Source organism: Achroia grisella, unplaced genomic scaffold (assembly GCF_030625045.1).
Source record: "Achroia grisella isolate CSIRO2021 unplaced genomic scaffold, CSIRO_AGI_Agris_v1 utg515, whole genome shotgun sequence".
In the NCBI taxonomy this organism is placed as follows: Eukaryota; Metazoa; Arthropoda; class Insecta; order Lepidoptera; family Pyralidae; genus Achroia; species Achroia grisella.
In genome coordinates, this window is record NW_026712908.1 from 346,485 (window position 1) to 364,393 (window position 17,909).

A 17,909-nucleotide genomic window follows, 5' to 3' on the forward strand; every position below is an offset into this window, starting at 1 on the left:
TTTATTTTATTACCAAATAATATTTAATCAGCTTCAACAAGTCAACATACTGATTGTTTATTTCATTGACATAAAGTTGACTGAATATTATTTAGCAATAAATGATAATATGTATTAAGATTATATTGTCTATAGGAAAATCATTCAACTGTGATAAAATGTAGTATAATATCAGTAATAACACTATACAGAAACAGGTAAACAAAATAGCGTATGGACGAGTCTGAAGCGTAGCGGGACGGCAAGAAAGTAGCGCTCTGGGTTGCTCCAGTAAACTATTGCACAACGGCGGGCTAGTGGCACACCGAGAGTATTTTCATTGTTTATACTTTAAATTTAAGATATAAATTTGACGGCCTCGGTGCTCTTACGGTTTAGATTTACTTCCGATGGTCGCGGGTTCGAGTCCTCGCGTGATACACACATTTATATTCATGAGTATGCTTGTTAGTATAGGTCGTGGTGTTTTTTATGTATAATATATTTGCATTTACAAAAAAATGCAAATAGGTATTTCTATCAGTTATCTAGTATCCAGAACACAAGCTGTGCTTACTTTGGGACTAGATGGCGATCTAGATCAATAATAAGTTTATTTTTATTATTAGTAAATATAAGTAAAATGACTATCTGCGCAACGAATTGAGAGCGAATATAGAACCGTCGAATTATGAAAATAATTAAACTAGACTTGTGTCTAAGTACAGAGGTCTTTAACACTTGATTCTTTCTAACAACGCTGTAAGAGCTATCGAATAAATATACACAATTTAATAACAGTGAAATATTAATTATTGTAATATTAGTATTTATGAATATAAATTTCTTGGTGTGTTCGCAATATAAACTACGTGCAGTTGGTAACAACTTCGCATATTTCTCTCGATCTACAGACAACATGAACGCGATTGTACCAGCGTATATCCCGCGCAGCTTTCTGTGAAGGTCGCTCATTATTGCTTAATCTGCCAATTATAAAGAAACCTTCCAGCGACAACAATTTTTTACCATCTTCTTTTAAGTGAAGTCGTAAATTTTCGACACGTCACGAATTATATATTACAATAAATATATAGGGTGACCATAAAATATTTGGGATGATGCAAAAATCAAAACGAAAGGTTAACTATACTTTTAAATGTTATTTAAAAAAAAAAAGATTTTTACTAATATCCAATAATATACAATCCAATAAATACGCAATTTTGTTACAGTAAAGTCTAATTTAATATGTTACCGTTTTAAAAGAAACGGGTTTTTACCTCTTCTATAAAATAATAATTAAGAAAATAGTATCATTACAACACCGATCTGAGATAGGTCTCTAGGTATAGATTAGGAACACTTCACCTAGTATTCAGGCTACCAAATGTAAACGGCCACCAAGACTTAGATTAGACAAGGTAGACTTTATTAAGAGTGTTTTAGAGAATCTGCAATAGTGCATATATTATTATTGATATACCGTGTTCGTATGTTGTTATTGTCGACTGTACTTAATGAATATACAACCAGTTTTGCTCAAATTCATTAACACATACCATTGTTGGCCCTGTGTGGATGAAATTTCATCATGAATATGAATCGACATTTTTACTCGTATATCATCAACATAAATAATGATTTTGGTAATGAAAATGAAAAACATAATTTTATTTTCATACTCCTACAATACTTTATAAATACTAATATTATAATATATGAAACCGTAGTTGTACGTTATTTTATCACTAAACGGCTGAACGGATCTTGATGAAATTTGACATGAAGATAGATTATATTAAGGGAAGCGACATAGACGATCTTTTAATTAACAAGCAGACCCAAGACGCAGGTAGCAGAGAGCTACATACAAACATACTTCTTTCCTCCGTCCTTATATTAAATGGATGAAATTATATGTATATCAAGTTTTATCACGTGAATTAAGATAAAAGATGTATTTTCTCTATGTATTATTGAAATCTGTTATTACTCGTTTAGGAAAACGTTTTTGCATAATAAATAACCCAAAAGAATACTAAATTTGTTTTTGTAACATCACAAAAATAAAATGACGCATACAGTGAGTTCATGATACTACGAGTATGACAATATATTTATAATTTAAATTATATCCAGTCCAATAAATAATTACTTTTATAATAAGACATTTTAAAAAAAACATAAAATATATGTTTAATTGGTAATGTAATAAAGCTTTTAAATATTGACCTTTGTTTAAGGCGTAACGGATTTGTATCAATATCGTTTTATAAACGTTGGAAGCACGCACTTGTTACTAGTCACGTATAGACAGACATACTCAATGTTTACATCAATGTCATTGTTACAGTACTAAAAATAATAGATAGGTGTGACATAACAGATATTTTATAGCATTTCAAATTAAAATGAATCATATCACATGTAACTTTCTATAGGCAAGTGGAATGGATTTGTGGAATAGGTTCAAAAATATTTACTAGATTTAAGTGAATATTTTATTTACTTACTTATAATATAATACAATATTTACTTACTATTTTAATCATTTTTCTTAGCAGGGTAGAGAGCTGCTCTATTTATGTTATACATATTTCATTCAAATATTTATCGTGGTTTAGTTATAGCATAGTTATAGTAAATACTAAATTTTTGTTATGTATAAATAAGGTGATATTACAAAATTAGTTTAAATATTCTATATTACTGTTAAAACTGTTTTATAGGCACATTTTTTATTATGGATGATAATGGAGTGCTGCACTCATGTGCGCTAACGGTTAACGCTGGCCACCACCAGTGGAGGATGATAAGATGAGGATGAGGTTAGGTAATAAGCTCATCGTGACAAATTCACCAAGAATTTATAGTTACCAGGAGAAACCGCTTAGAGGTCCACCTGAGATGGTACGTTGCAATAAGATCATCAATCCACATTACAAACTGTCTCCTTTCACCCTCTGTAGGCATATTGTACGAAATTATTCGATAAGAATCTGCGTATTTCCAATAAATTAGTACTTTGATTTTAATTATTTATTGTTTGAGAGTTCGGGAAAATTAATTTACATAAAGTTACAGATATTTCATGAAAGTAAATAGGTATATTATTCCATTATTTACTCGTTTTACAAATTCAAATGTCTTTTCTTGACATACATCATCATGTATGTATGTATATTCGCTTTACCTTTATTATATCCACATATTTAGTATTTTCTTTAAAACATTTATTTTAACACATAAAATTTAATAGTTATTTAAAAAAAAGTAATCGCCATATCTGTTGTTATGGACTTTAAAATGTTTATATTGTAACAGATAAAGGCAAATTTACGTTTATGTAATATAAATGAACATTTCTTGCACACAAACCTGCCGACAATCGGTATGCATCAAAGCCGTCCGGCAGTGTTCGGTACGATATATCGGACTTGTGTAGAGCGGCGACACTGGGTTACGAAATTGAGACGGATTTCCTTAGGTCTTATCGATGCACGTGTATAAGACATGTAGAAACTACCATGTTTAAATATTATATTAATATATATTATATTCCTTATTACAATTATCATCATTCCTGTTTGAATTTTATTCGCAAAAATTTCATTCATTACAATTCCCTAAAAGTTGATATTAAAGCTGCGAAAAACAAACGATTACACATAACTGATGGGTCGATTGTGAATAATAAATAAACATTAAAAAATAAAAAATGAAACAGTAACTAAAACAGGAAAATCAAAAGAATCAAAAATCAAAGATAGAATCTTTAAAGTCTGTCGTAAAGGTTATTTATTTCCTTCTTTTCTGCATGGTGTACTCAACCTCATAAATTATAGCGATGAATATGATAAAGACCACCGCTTATTATGTTCGAAGAAATCATCAATAAAACTTCTTTTGCGAAATGGATGGGCCACTTATTACACACCGAAAAGGGTTCTTCTTTCGTAACAATTCAATCGTCGCCATATTTAAACTGAAGCTGGCGATGCTTTGTATTTATTGCTTCGCTACTTATTTCATGCGTGTTAACTTAAAAATCTCTGTCATTTCTGGTCATCGCAAAGGGTTGGTACTGTATAACTTCAAATAAAGAACTAACAACGGGATCAAATCAATATCGAATCAATTAGATTATGCAGATACAATATTTACATAGTTTATTTTTATTTCAGTACTATTAATTTACTGTTCTATAATTATATTTGAGTTTGAATCGAATATAAGTCAAGAGTATAGCATGTCAAGACAACTAACATTGTATTTACAAACTATTAATACATATGAATAACCTTCCTCTTTTACATGTAAGGATAAGAAGTATTATGATTGATGATTATGATAAAAGGGATTGTTTTTTATGAGATCCATTGTAACCATCCCACCACGATATATTTTTATCAAGGTTCCTGGACAGATCAAATCACCAAAATAAGGAAAGTGACCTAATTTCACTGATGTCTCGCAAATGTATTCTAACAGCCAAGGCGGAAGTACCATTCCAATGATATTTAAAAATTCGGCATTAGTACGCACTCTTATTAGTAATGTAAGATGAAATGATACAGTTATCTGGTGTTGCTGAATTGGCAAACTATGTTGAAATACACAGTGAGCAAATGTTACAGAGTAATGAATATAGGCTGATGTTGAATAAGATTAATTAGGTGCTTAATATATTGTTAGAGCATTAAGCAACATATAAAGAGCTGCCATAATAACATTAAAATAATACTATTATGATGAAATTACACTAACCTTGGATAGTATTGTATGTCGTACGTGGAATGCAATTGTGATAAAAAAGACAATGCATTTATTTAGGGCACATACCTTACACGTCAATAAAAAAATATCTAATGGACTGTCAATTATATATTTGAGTTGAAGGACAAAAACACTGTCACTAAAATATGATAATTCTTAAGGCAATTATCTATTTAAGTATACATTGCTTTAGTATACGTTACTTTTTTATTATCTATGTTATTTATTTATTATTTATATACCTTAAAACTAGAATATTTACCATTTCTAGGTTACACAATCAAGTTTTTATTAAAAAGAATACTCGGTACTCCTATATTACCTAAAACATTCATGCGTTTAATTTTTTCTCTATTTATGGCTGTAAAGTAGATTCATAATAAGTATATGTGGGTATGTAATATAAACCTCAGTTGTTACATTCGTATTGAGTTAGTTAAACAAGACACTGCGGTGGTCTTAATGCAGATACGTCGCAATATCACTGTAACAATCTTGGCTCCTAAAACGTAGAATTTGAAAAATAAGATTTCTTTAAAGTCCTATGTGTGTCTTTTAAGAGACAAATACCACTTTCACTTGTATTTTCATTTAGAACGTTCCAGAAATTACCCAACTGGTTTTGGGATATTTAAATTCCCACGGTCAGTAGGTTTACAATCATGAAGGTAATTAGCACGCGGGAGGGCTACAATGCGATTTTTCGTTTCGTTTATACTGTAATTGCACGTGAGATTTAACATGCAAAATGTTCTAGATGAGTACGAGTTTGTAGAAATAATACTATAGTACATTTCATTTATTTATTTTATTTACAAATACACATAGTATGTCACACGTTTTCATTACAAGCATATAATGTAAAATTAAACAACTGTTATATATCCTTCGCGGTAACAATAATGACTGATGGTGTTTAACAATAATAATTACTACATTATAAAAGAAAATTTAGAAACTGAGAACATTTCACACAAACACATAAAAACTAATTTATATATCTAATATCACAGATTGTATAAACGTGTTCTTTTAATGGTGGTGGATGACTGGCGGAGTGTTGTGCACAATTGCGTTGAATCTGTTGGCAAAATATATAAAACAAGGTGTTAAAACTACATACAAATATATAAAACAAGAGTTTTGAATATTATGGTATATCTAAAAAAGTCACGAGTTGTCTAATTTACTTTACTCTTGTTTGCTTGAAATTGTTAGTAGTGAAATATTGTTCATTTCGTTATTTACTACGAATTTACCATAACGACATTACGAGAGATAATTATTTGTAATTGTGTTGGAGGGTTTAGATAGAATTTTCAAAGTAATGGGGTTAAAGAAATTGTTATCCAGAGAGAAAAATGTTTAGGTATGCTGCCTTTGCGCAATATAAAGTTAAAATATATGTTACTAATTACAATGTAGTTTCAGTGACCAATCTTGTATAAATATCGTGTGAACCAATTTTTGAACTATTCTTTTCTTTTTATGTAATTTAAATGTAAACAAGGTGAGGATGCGCCTGATGGTAAGAGGTAACCATTGCATTATGTGGCACCCTTTATACAAATCATACGTTTCTTTCTATTCATGTCTATTATCCTGCAATTTCACTGCCTAATTAAACCATACTAATTGAAAATTAGCTTACAAAGTATGCTCATTGCTAAATTGATGAAATTGAGGTAGACTTTTTTACAGTTTTCTCTGATCTTATGATATAATATAGATTTCTATTTTCTTACCCATTGTGGTGATCAGCAGTGTAGGTAACCTTGCGGAAAGAGCCGTCAGGCTGGAGCAGAGAGTATTCGCCTTTCACGACATCACCGTCACGGGTCTCATGCTGAGATTTGTGGTCTCCGGTGTGAGGGTCCTCCACGGAGTATGAGTATCCATATTTAGGATGAGCCTAGAAATGTGGAAAGTGGTAAGTCAATTGACTTCAAATGTGTATATAATATAGTTACGCTGATAGTAAACTATGGAAATACATATTTCGGATACTGTAATATTATTGCAGATGATCTAAAAACTGGATAAAATGTAGAAGACAGTAGTTTTATAGATTTTAAATTAAAGTAAAAATATGTTTTTGTTTTATTAGAGTTATTTGAGCAACTTAGAAGACATAACTTACAACGATAAATTGCTAATTTAAGTTGAGACTCAAATTAGCAATTTATCTGTGTATAAAGTAAGTAGTACAAATTTATATGCCTACTATTGTTTAGAGTTTCTTATAAACAGGTACATTTTCTTATTTTTCTAACTTGTTTTGACTGAGATTGAATTCAGCGCCATAACTACTGTGATGTTATAAAGATCACAATATACTTGAAATACATACGTATTCATCTACATAGTGATCCTCTTGATGAACTGCAGCAACGTGGATAGGTGCAGCATGGATTGGAGCAGAGTGAATTTCAGCGGCTTGGATGGCAGGAGCGGCGTGAACAATAGGTGCAGCGTGGACTTCAGCGTAGTGGATGGGAGCCTCATGATGGATGGGTTGGTCATGACGAACAATGTTCTGAGATGACACTGCCGGGGCATGGTGCAAGAGACCGGCGTGGCAAACAGCCACTAAGGCACAGGTAAGGACGATCTGAAAACGATATCAGGAACGTTACTTATTTGAGTAATAATTACATAACATTAAATTATTTGTTTCAATGTTAAAATTCAGGTGTATGCAAATACAATGTATGTAATTATATAAATTATAAAGCTGCAAGCTCCATTGTGTCCGTAACATGGTTTAGTTTGCTACAGAAGCAAAATTATCTCAGTTGCGTAATTTTTTTAATGTTTTGGAATGCACTGCTTACTTTGGAGAACATTTTGCTTTAGAGACAAATGCCTTGACGACTGGTATTGCTGTGATAGTGCACTCTTTTTATATAACAAACAAAACATAAGTGGCATGGAGGGGGTCTATTCCCGACGATATCCGATCGGATCACAGTAATTGCCGCATTGCCAATCTGCTCACTTTATCGGGTGTCGCAACACTCGATATGGCTACAATGTGTAGATAAAATGGACATTAAGTGAGAGGCTAATATTGTTACAGATTTTTGCAATTGTTTAATCTGAGAATTCAAGACGAGATGATAACTGTAATTATTATTTTGTCTGATACCAATTGGGTGTGAGTTGTTATAATTGGTAATATTTAAAACTTCAAGACGATGCATAGCATATGATATACAAAATATCTCCATTACATCTAACATAAGTTGTACTTTGATGATGAGTTTAGAAATATTATTATACTATAGTGTTAGATTCTAAAAGATTATTATTAATCTGGAATATATGGACACTTAAGTACCTATTTGAATTTGATCGTTTTCAAAAATCATTGGATTATAATTTATTACGGATTAAAATACAATAAATGCACAAAAAAGTAACCTATGCACATACGATATTTAATATTGTTATTATGACTTGTATTAATATTTCATTCATATAATAATATTTTTATACTCTCGAAAGCTTATTACTAGAGTACAAAAATATTTCCATTTTGGCACCATTGATTAGAATAGAATTATTACATGTTCAATTCGGTAATTAGTAAATTATATACTAAGAAGGAAATCAGACATAGTTTTAGTTTACCCTTCGAAAGGTCTGCGAAACTAAGGAATAGTTTGTTAGAATAACCAAGCTTTACTGAGAAGAGAAATTTTAACGTAATGACCAGACATTAATGTTTCATCATTTCGTTATGCTAAAAATTATATTTTCAGATGAAGATTTCAAAAAAAGAAAATGTACTACACATTCTATTCGACTATATTAGTATTATTAAGAGTAATATTTTTTCAAGGAAGTTAAACAATGTTATCCAACTTGTGGTGTATTATCCCACTGCAATAGAAATAACAGTGATATAGATTAGTAGGCCGGCCGTTGGTTATGAGAGCATTTGCAATTTATTGCACATTGCCAACATTTATCTACAGAAGGGTCCAGTAGCGAAAGTGCTGTTCCTTGTCGCGTACTGGTTTTATTTTACCTATTAATTATATCTAGGTAGACCTAGTTATTCAAATATGTATATTATGGCCTTAGCGTGCCGGCTGCCATATTTAGAACGGTTACATGAATGCACGTCAAGTTGTATTTTAGTTTGTTAACTGTAATTTTCTAAATTAATTGTTATATTTAAACATGATTGACGTTGAGTAATTCATATAATCAATATCTTTATATTCAGATAGAAATTACTTTTCATGGTTAGTCCGTGGAAAATTTAATCAACGTAGGACGACTCTACTTTTATTCTAATAATTATGATAATAAAAATAAACAACATGTACAAAATTTTGTAACAAGTTATTGAAGTCACAGGAGACTCAAAAAAGGCTATATATGTAATAATTAAATTAAATATAAAATAAACTACAATTGGATAATGTGTATTCGATTGATGTTAGACACAGAATTGATTTTTGATAATTTTAAATATATAGACTGAGTTCATGCTATAAAATTTATGTGCTGACTTGAAGACTCCTCGTACCTTGTACCATATTCTAGTATCACATCTTGGTTGCTCCGGTATGATTGACGTTATTATTATCCAGTATAACAATGTCGCAATATATTATATGATTCTACCATAAAAAAACAATAACAGCACTTACCTGGTACAATTTAATCCATTGAATTATAAGAAATCAGAGAGCCAATGAAACCCAAGATAAAAATAAACCAAATTGGAACTTGAAAGTTCTAAAAGTTATATTTAAAAAGTAAACAGTCTTATAAAAGCAATTAATTTGATTTATCTCATAATATAATAAGTAATTTTACTATTGATTTCAATAGGGTGGATAAGTACATGATTTTATACAAATTTTAATTTTATTTGCATTATGGACTATTGTTCTTCATAGACATCCTGTGATTCTAAAAAGACAATATTCTATCTATCTACAATCGATAAAGATATTTTGTTATTTTATTATATTGCTATAATATATATTGATAGAATATTCTAGAAACGTGAAGGGCATTTATCAATGGCAAGAGACTAAAGTGAATTATAATATTTTTGTTACACACGACTAGACACTGATAGAGTAATTGTATTAGCGTATCGAAAATCAATAATTGAACCATTATAATTATATAACCAATCTACCTCTAAATATACATGATATAATATTTCAAGAACATTATAAGTTTAGACAAGTAATAGCGTGATAACGCATTATCATTAATTTGTCATGTCTATTTTGTGGCTAGATAAATTTTAATAATAGGCAAAACCCAGTACAATTCACACAGCGTTATGTAGCTTCAAACTAAGCAGAGCTTGTACTATGTGTTAGATAGCTCATAGAAATAGATATATTTATTTTATAACTAGGTACATTAATAATACAAATAATATATAGACCAATCATACTCATCAATACAAGGTGTGTATCGTGCGAGAATAGAACCAGCGAGTTAAAGTAGTTTCCTAAAAGTCACAAATTTTATTTGCAGCATGTTTTTTTTATTAGAAGACTAATTTTGTTTTTCATTACATTCACATAAAGTGAATTGATTGTAACTCCAGAATTAAAACGGTTCGGTTAGGTTAGGAATTTATAACAATTTACAGCATATACAAACATGAATTTCAAAGGCTAAAAAGGTAATTCTAATGGAAGCAGAGATTTTTTTCTTGACTTTTATATCCTTGCAAATTTATACAGTAGTTAGAATATAATAAAGAATTGAAAAGATGTCAGTGACTTTAAAAACATTAGCCAAAACCTTGCTTACTTGAATTGTTTAGAAAGTATTTTATTTCATAAATAATAATTTAGCAAATGACCTATACGTGCACCAAATTTTACTGTAATTAATCCAGCCATTAAAGCGTATTACAAAGATATAATTTTTACATTCATAATATTAGTAATTGAATATCCAAGTTATTTGCTACAGACAATAATTACGGAAATATATACATAACATTAGAAATTAAACACAAGTTTTAATATACTTCACATTAGTATCTTGACTTTTAAAATAAATTCTAATTTTATAATTATCTGGATACTTATTGCAATTTTATAATATTATTTTAAAATGATGTCAAGAATTTGTGTTTGTTGAACAAAAGTATGTACCTAATTATATTTTATGAAATAGTACTTTTAAAATGCAAAGTATTGTAAAACGTTCGAAGTATGTAAGTACGTACTTGCATATTTCATGCAACGGTGGATGGACTTGCTTAACAGGTGTAAAAGTCAAATTTGTTGCCCAGTGATAGTGTTTATAAAAATTAACAATTTTATCCATAAAATGTAATGCAGGCAAGTATTTGAGTACACTTGCAAATCGCAGACGAATTCTCGTGAAATAACTAGTATTTTATGAGTTAGTATTTCCATATCAATATATAATATAATATTATCTATTATATTATTATGGCCTCGGTGGTCTAGTAGTTTAGTACACCGCCTTACTTCCCATGGTTGCGGGTTCGATTCCTCGCACAGTACAACATTTTTACTCATGTGTATGATTTTTTGTATTGTTTTGGGTGTATTAAAAAAAAACTATCCATATATTTATTTTTGCTGTCTAGTATCCATAACACATTTTATGGATACTAGACAGCTTTGCTTAGCTTGCGACTAGATGGCGCTGTGTGAATTATGCCAAGATATTATTATTATATAAATACGAAATTGTGTTTGTCTATTTATTACCTCTTCGTACAAAAAAGCTAAACGGTTCTTAATAAATTTTGGCAGAAAGATAGATATCAGGACAATGGTCATTTGTCTAGAAAATATAGACGAAGTCACGCGTAAGTAAATTATATAACAATATTGTTGTACACGATTTTTACAGCTTTTTTATATAAACAGATAGACAGACAGATACACTTTCGTATTTATATGAAAATCTTTTTCATATAAATACGAAAGTGTATCTGTCGACTGTCTTACGACTTACACGAACGTTGTCAGGATAATAGAAAAAAATCATCAGGTAATCTAAAGTAATGATCTGTCATAGAAGATGAATTTTTATATGGAAATTCATAATTTTTCAATTAAAGATATAAAACTTATCAATGAATTAAAACACAGATTTCTCGAAGTACTAATTCTAAGCAGACGAACTAGCGGGTATGAGCTAGTACATTAATAAAGAGTTTCACAAATTATCTACTACAACGGGACTTGTAAAGCTTTTGTAAATTACCATTTGATAGTAAGTTTAAAGTATTCAAACATATACCAGTAGCGCCATCTGCGTATTTCATACTAAAGTGTAGTGCCAGCAATGCTTTCACCAAGTAAGTAACTTGCTGGTAGATTGATGATTGATTTTTCTTTACTAAAGTTACACTAGTCAATGATAGATGGTGCTAAAACTTAAAAACAGACAAGTAAAAGTCATTCAATATTATTATAATTCGTTTACTTCATAAATTCAGTCGAAAAGTTGAATAAAGTACCTACATTTACATCTCCATAAACAAACCAACTAATTACCAACAACAACGGTGGTTACAAAATTAGTATACCACCTATTTTACTTTTTAAATATTAGAAATTTACATAATAAATTTTAGAACGGTAATATGATGAAGCCACTTCAGAATCAGTCGGAGTTTGTTCTACATCCGACATATTTTCATTTACTTCTACTTTATTATTTGGTATATCATTAGATTCCTTAATTACTGGCACCATTACAACATTATCAGTACTTAATTGTGCATTATTCTGCGTAAGCATTGATACCACCGTTGGAATTATTTTTATTGGTACATTTTCTACGGGTTCCATTTTTGTAATTGCATCTTCGTCTTTTGTTTGAATTGTTTCAGGTATCGCCATTATGGAAGGTTCAGAAATTGGAGGTTGAGAGCTTGGCACAGCACTTATTTCTTCAATCTTTTTAGGGTCTTGTATGTCTTCTTTTACCGGTTTTGGCTCCTTTACAATATCTTGAGCTTCTTGGAAATAGTAGTTTTTACTAGGAAAATAGTGATTTATCTTAACTCCATGTCCAAATTCTCTAGTATGGCCAGTAATAGAATACGCATGATCACCATGTTTGTTGTAGGATTTACTTATAACTGCATTGAAGCTGTAAACAATTCAAACAATTGAAAAAAGATGGTCTGTAGTCTCTACATAATACATGGATACACAAGGTGTGACCTCCACCATGTGCATCCCGCGATACTCACGTGTTAGGACTAAGATATCATGCAACTTATCTAGTAAATTAACTGTCTAATCGAAACTCGGATGAAATAACGGTACCAAATTGTGCTTATCACAAGGAGTTTTTACAAAGTATTTAACTAATTTGAAAATTATTATATAATTTTTTTGTACATACCCGTTGATATCATCAGCATCATATTGTACTTTCCTCAAAGAACCGTCAGGCTCGATCAGCCCGTATTCACCGTGTACTCGATCACCATCTCGGGACTCGTGGTGGTGTTTGTGGTCACCTGTCTTTTTATCCGATACTGCATATTCGAATTCGTACTTAGGGTAAGCCTGTAAGAATGGGTTAGTAAATAATACAACTTATTATTAAATTTTTGTGTTTATTATTATGCGTTTCATTCAATCTTAGTTGTCTAAAATACTATTTGCTTTGTATATCTATTATACATAGTTAATTCATATTAACACAATTGAATTATTTTAGTTTTTATATATTTTATGATATCTCATAGAGATTGTGATTATTAAAGAAGTATGTTAATGAAAAATAAAAAACAATATGTGCATATTTGTGAATTATTTTTTTATTGTTCTATAAAAGTAAAATACAATCGATTTCGTAAAATGACACTTTTTTGAATGCATGTGTGGAAAAAATAGGGTACAATGTTTACACAATATTTTTTAATTCATAAAGAATATTTTATGAATTAAAAAATATTATAAAGTAACGAAATTGCTTAGGTATATTTTAAAAAACAATTTCATTCATATACTTACATAGTTGTCATATTTATGAATATAATGTGCAGTTGGATAGTGATACACATTGATGTACTGCCACGTCTTTGAGTTTTCTTGACTGTCCTTGTAACTTTGACTAGAATCTACCACAACCGCTCGACTGACTCCCACGAAGCAAGCGAATAATAATAACTGTAAAATATATTATTTAATTATTTTCATATTTATCTTCAATCTGGCTAAGTCCATTTAAAATTTAATTGTGATGTTTACAATGAAAAACAAACTTATTATAACTAGCTAGTACGGATTCAATTAACAATACATTTGTATAATTGCAAGAATTAAAAAAATTCGTTCATAACCTTTGTGGACATTTTGTGATACTTGGTGTTAACCGTTTACTACAAAATGTACTGGTGGACTGTTAATAAAATGTAACAATATAAACCATTTTATACTATTTGAATGGCTATTACATAAAATTCGTTAAATTTTGCATTGTTGTACTATTGTGTTAAAGAGAAAGAATAAAGAGGATATTCTGGGAGCCATTGGTTTCATTTTTATGTACCACAATTTTATCGTTATTTTAGCAATATCTTAGTATAATTGTAGGAATTAGTTTGTAGGGTTGTTTTTTTTATTGTTTCCATCGCAATTATTTTTAAATGCGAAATTTTGAACAGTAATACTAATAATAAAAGTTGTAATTTTGTACATTTAATTTATCTATTGAGATAAAATTTCAGTTAGATGGGTATACTTAGCGTAACAACACTAAAGTATAGAAAGTTTTTGTTGAGTAACGAATGAAAATAGCATTATAAACTTTAAAATGTGTAAATATCTTTGGATCTGTATTACTAAATGACTGATCAGATTTATATAAAAATAAGATTAAGATAAAAAATTGTATGTCATATGCATTAATCCAAAATGTGCTTTAATTGAGTAACAATAATATTCTAAACTAACTAATTTGGTCCTAAGAAATTGTTATTCTTTAAATCATGAAATAAAAATGCCTAAGAAAGTGTATACCTATGTAAAGTTTGGTTATTAATAATGATGGTTATAACCAATGACTTCAAATATATATAAAAGGCATTTTTATTAAAATAAGGATAAAAAGTAAAAATATATAGTAAAATTATAATAAATATTATAATATAAATAATTACTTATGGTTTGGTTGGAAAAATTGTAACCGAAATAAAAGTCGTATCTATATTTGTCTAGCCCTGAAATTTATCGTATCATCACATCATAATCTTAATCAAAGAAGGTATTGAGACTATATTTCTATATTCTACTTTAGAGACTATAAGAGAGTATCTTCGGCATTATTGGCACGAATAAGTTTGTATATATAAAACAAATAATACAGATTATTAATTAAACGGTACTTATGTATTTCTTTTGATAGCTCATATTCTTAAATACCTATATGTTCAGATAATATTGTCAAGTGTTAATATACCTATTTTATCTATTGAATATTGTTCTTCAGAGTTGGTGTATACTGTATTTAGTTAATTATTTGAAAATGTATGTGGGTTATAAAGATGTTATTTAAAATAGACGTGTCGTGTCACAACTTCTCTATTTTATTAAATAAAAACTCATATAATTTAACATTTATGGATGAATAATAGCTGTATACAATATAATTGTATTATAATAATCTAAGTTGTCATTTCAATTTAACCCATTCTCCTGCTTAGTGAAATTCCTTCGACAAAAATTTCATAAAAGAGAGTGGATCTGCGATCGTGTGTTATCATATTGGTCATCGACACAATTCGATAAACTCGACAAATTCATTGTTCAATCGCTATGTAGAAATTGGTATTTATTAGTGAGTATCGAGATAATCGACTAGCGAGAATGTAATCGATAAGACCTTTCGCATTTATGTAAAATTATCAATTTTTTATAACACTAATTGTAACGATGTAATATTGTGTTAATGAATTATTAAGTGATTAATACTATTCGAAACTGTAATATTTAAATTTAGAAGTATAAATGAATGTATAATCAAGTATATATTTTTAAATTTTTGTTTGTAAATTATTAGTATATTTGTATCTGACCTCTAATTCATATACAATTGTCGTATTCATAATTGTTAAAGTAAGTGTTCTATTACTATTTTTTATTGTGAAATTTATATTATTTGATTAGTACTTCTATGTTTATCTTAGATCTTTATTCTGTTTGCCACATTTTCTTTTTTCTTTTCCTAAGTCTATGAAAACCTGTTATTGATATTCTCTAGAAATGTAGATACTTGTAGATTGTAAGCTGTTAGTTTCCTAATAAATACTTACTAAATAAATTATTACTTATTCTACGTATGTTAACGGGCCAATATATTATAATCTCAATATCCATTGGTTTATGACATTAGTCATTTATTAAATATGTAGTAGTATAAAATGTTTTTCTGTAGTACTCCAAGTACTTGGAGTACTACAGAAAAACATATGCAGAGACTAAGAGTATGTTGAAACTCAATAGAAAGAAGTGTTATCGGTGTTAAACTAAGTGATAAAATTAAAAGAAAAATCAAAATTTAAAAATATTGAAACAACTGTTAAATCTATGAAGTGGAGGTGGACAGGCCATATGATTAGGGAAAAAATACCAAAATGGACAAAAGACATTACAGAGTGGTACCCAAGAGGACACAAAAGAAGCAGAGGCAGACAGACCAAAAGATAGGAAGATGACATTAGGAAGGTAGCAGGGAAAGTTTGGACTCAGAGTGCAAGGGACTGAACCCTATGGAAATACTTGGAGGAGGCCTATATGTCACATGACAAACTGTTGACATTCAGATGTGGAAAAAAATAAATAAATAAAATTACTAAATTATAAACTAACAGGACCACAGTTACTGCTGTTATTTTTGTAATGTAATGTTAACAGTAAATAAAGGCTTTTATTATTATTATTGTTATTAGTATAAAATGATATTGCAGTATAATAATTCATTATCATAAATAATAAGCTCAGTAGTTCTTCGTCCACAGACATTCACAAAAGTAATCTGAAAACATACATTACATTACTTGGTATTATAATAAATTTCTTTTAAAGTTTTGTAATTGTCTTTTAGTCCTTTAAAATTTCACTTCTGAATAACATTTAAAATAAAATTAATACTATTTACATATCAGATAGGTAAAACGATATTACGAATGCGTGGATATTTAAACTGCTCGTTGATATTATGAAACTACCTGTGAAGATAGTTTCACATATACTACGCGTAAAAGTTAAGAAATAATGTACAAGTATTAAGTAATATTGTCTTAGAGTAAAGGTCGGTAAAAATATTTAAAAAAATATACACATACTACAAATAATGTAATAATAAGCCAGAAGTATGTTCAATAAGCCTGATGGTCAAATGCTTAACACTATTGATGAAGATCAGATTACTACCGATTGGTTAGCATGAAATAAAAATAGAAAGCAAAAATACTCTTATCAAACAACTGATTTAATTTAAAGGGACTTTTAAACCCTACATAGTTTTTTGTATTTTTATTTTCTAAGTGAATCTATTTTACATATGCACTATACTAGTATGTATATATATTATTGAGGTAATACATTTTTTATTTTAATTTGATAATTTCACTCTTATTGCTCCTGTCTCTATCAAGACCAATTTGATTATGGTATACAGTATAAACTGAACAATGTGTTATAGTCACTATTCATTAACTCATGCCTGACATAGTCTTAATAGTCTTAATTAAACTTGTCATATGTAACCTTGCCTCTGGCGGCGCAGTATTGCAAATTCTTCCAAAATTGAATTTGCAACAGATAAACATCAGGTTTGACCTTGATTAGGTCAGGTTCTGAAACGTCCAGTAAGTATTTCAATATTTATAATCAATATAATTAACTGTCGGAATCAAAGTTCGAACTTTGTATATACTAATTGTAATTATAATTAAGAAAAGAAGTATTTAACTTCTTAGAGTATTATTACAAAACTCGTTAAATGTATGTTTAATATATAGTACCCTAAAATTTCTCCCCTTATAGAATAGAATAGAATAGAATAGTAGTATATACTTTGATATATATGTAACACGTACGACAAAAGAACACAAATGTTGTAATCAAACGTAATCGTTTATTGCTACAAATAAATAA

The 17,909-nt window shown here is 29.2% G+C and overlaps 2 protein-coding genes across 2 annotated transcripts; both read right to left on the reverse strand.

Moving 5' to 3' along the window:
- Window positions 1-5,790: 5,790 nt before the first annotated feature.
- Window positions 5,791-7,604, reverse strand: LOC131847040 (cuticle protein 8-like). Its single transcript, XM_059196481.1, has 4 exons — window positions 7,593-7,604; window positions 7,109-7,369; window positions 6,504-6,670; window positions 5,791-5,839 (listed from the first exon to the last, which is right to left on the reverse strand). The coding sequence occupies exons 1-4, from the start codon at window positions 7,602-7,604 to the stop codon at window positions 5,791-5,793; spliced, it is 489 nt and encodes a 162-aa protein (XP_059052464.1).
- Window positions 7,605-12,341: 4,737 nt separating this feature from the next.
- On the reverse strand, window positions 12,342-14,104 carry LOC131846931 (uncharacterized). The gene is made up of 3 exons (XM_059196348.1): window positions 14,093-14,104; window positions 13,147-13,313; window positions 12,342-12,888 (listed from the first exon to the last, which is right to left on the reverse strand). Exons 1-3 carry the CDS (start codon window positions 14,102-14,104, stop codon window positions 12,342-12,344), a joined length of 726 nt encoding a protein of 241 aa, XP_059052331.1.
- Between the last annotated feature and the right edge of the window lie 3,805 nt (window positions 14,105-17,909).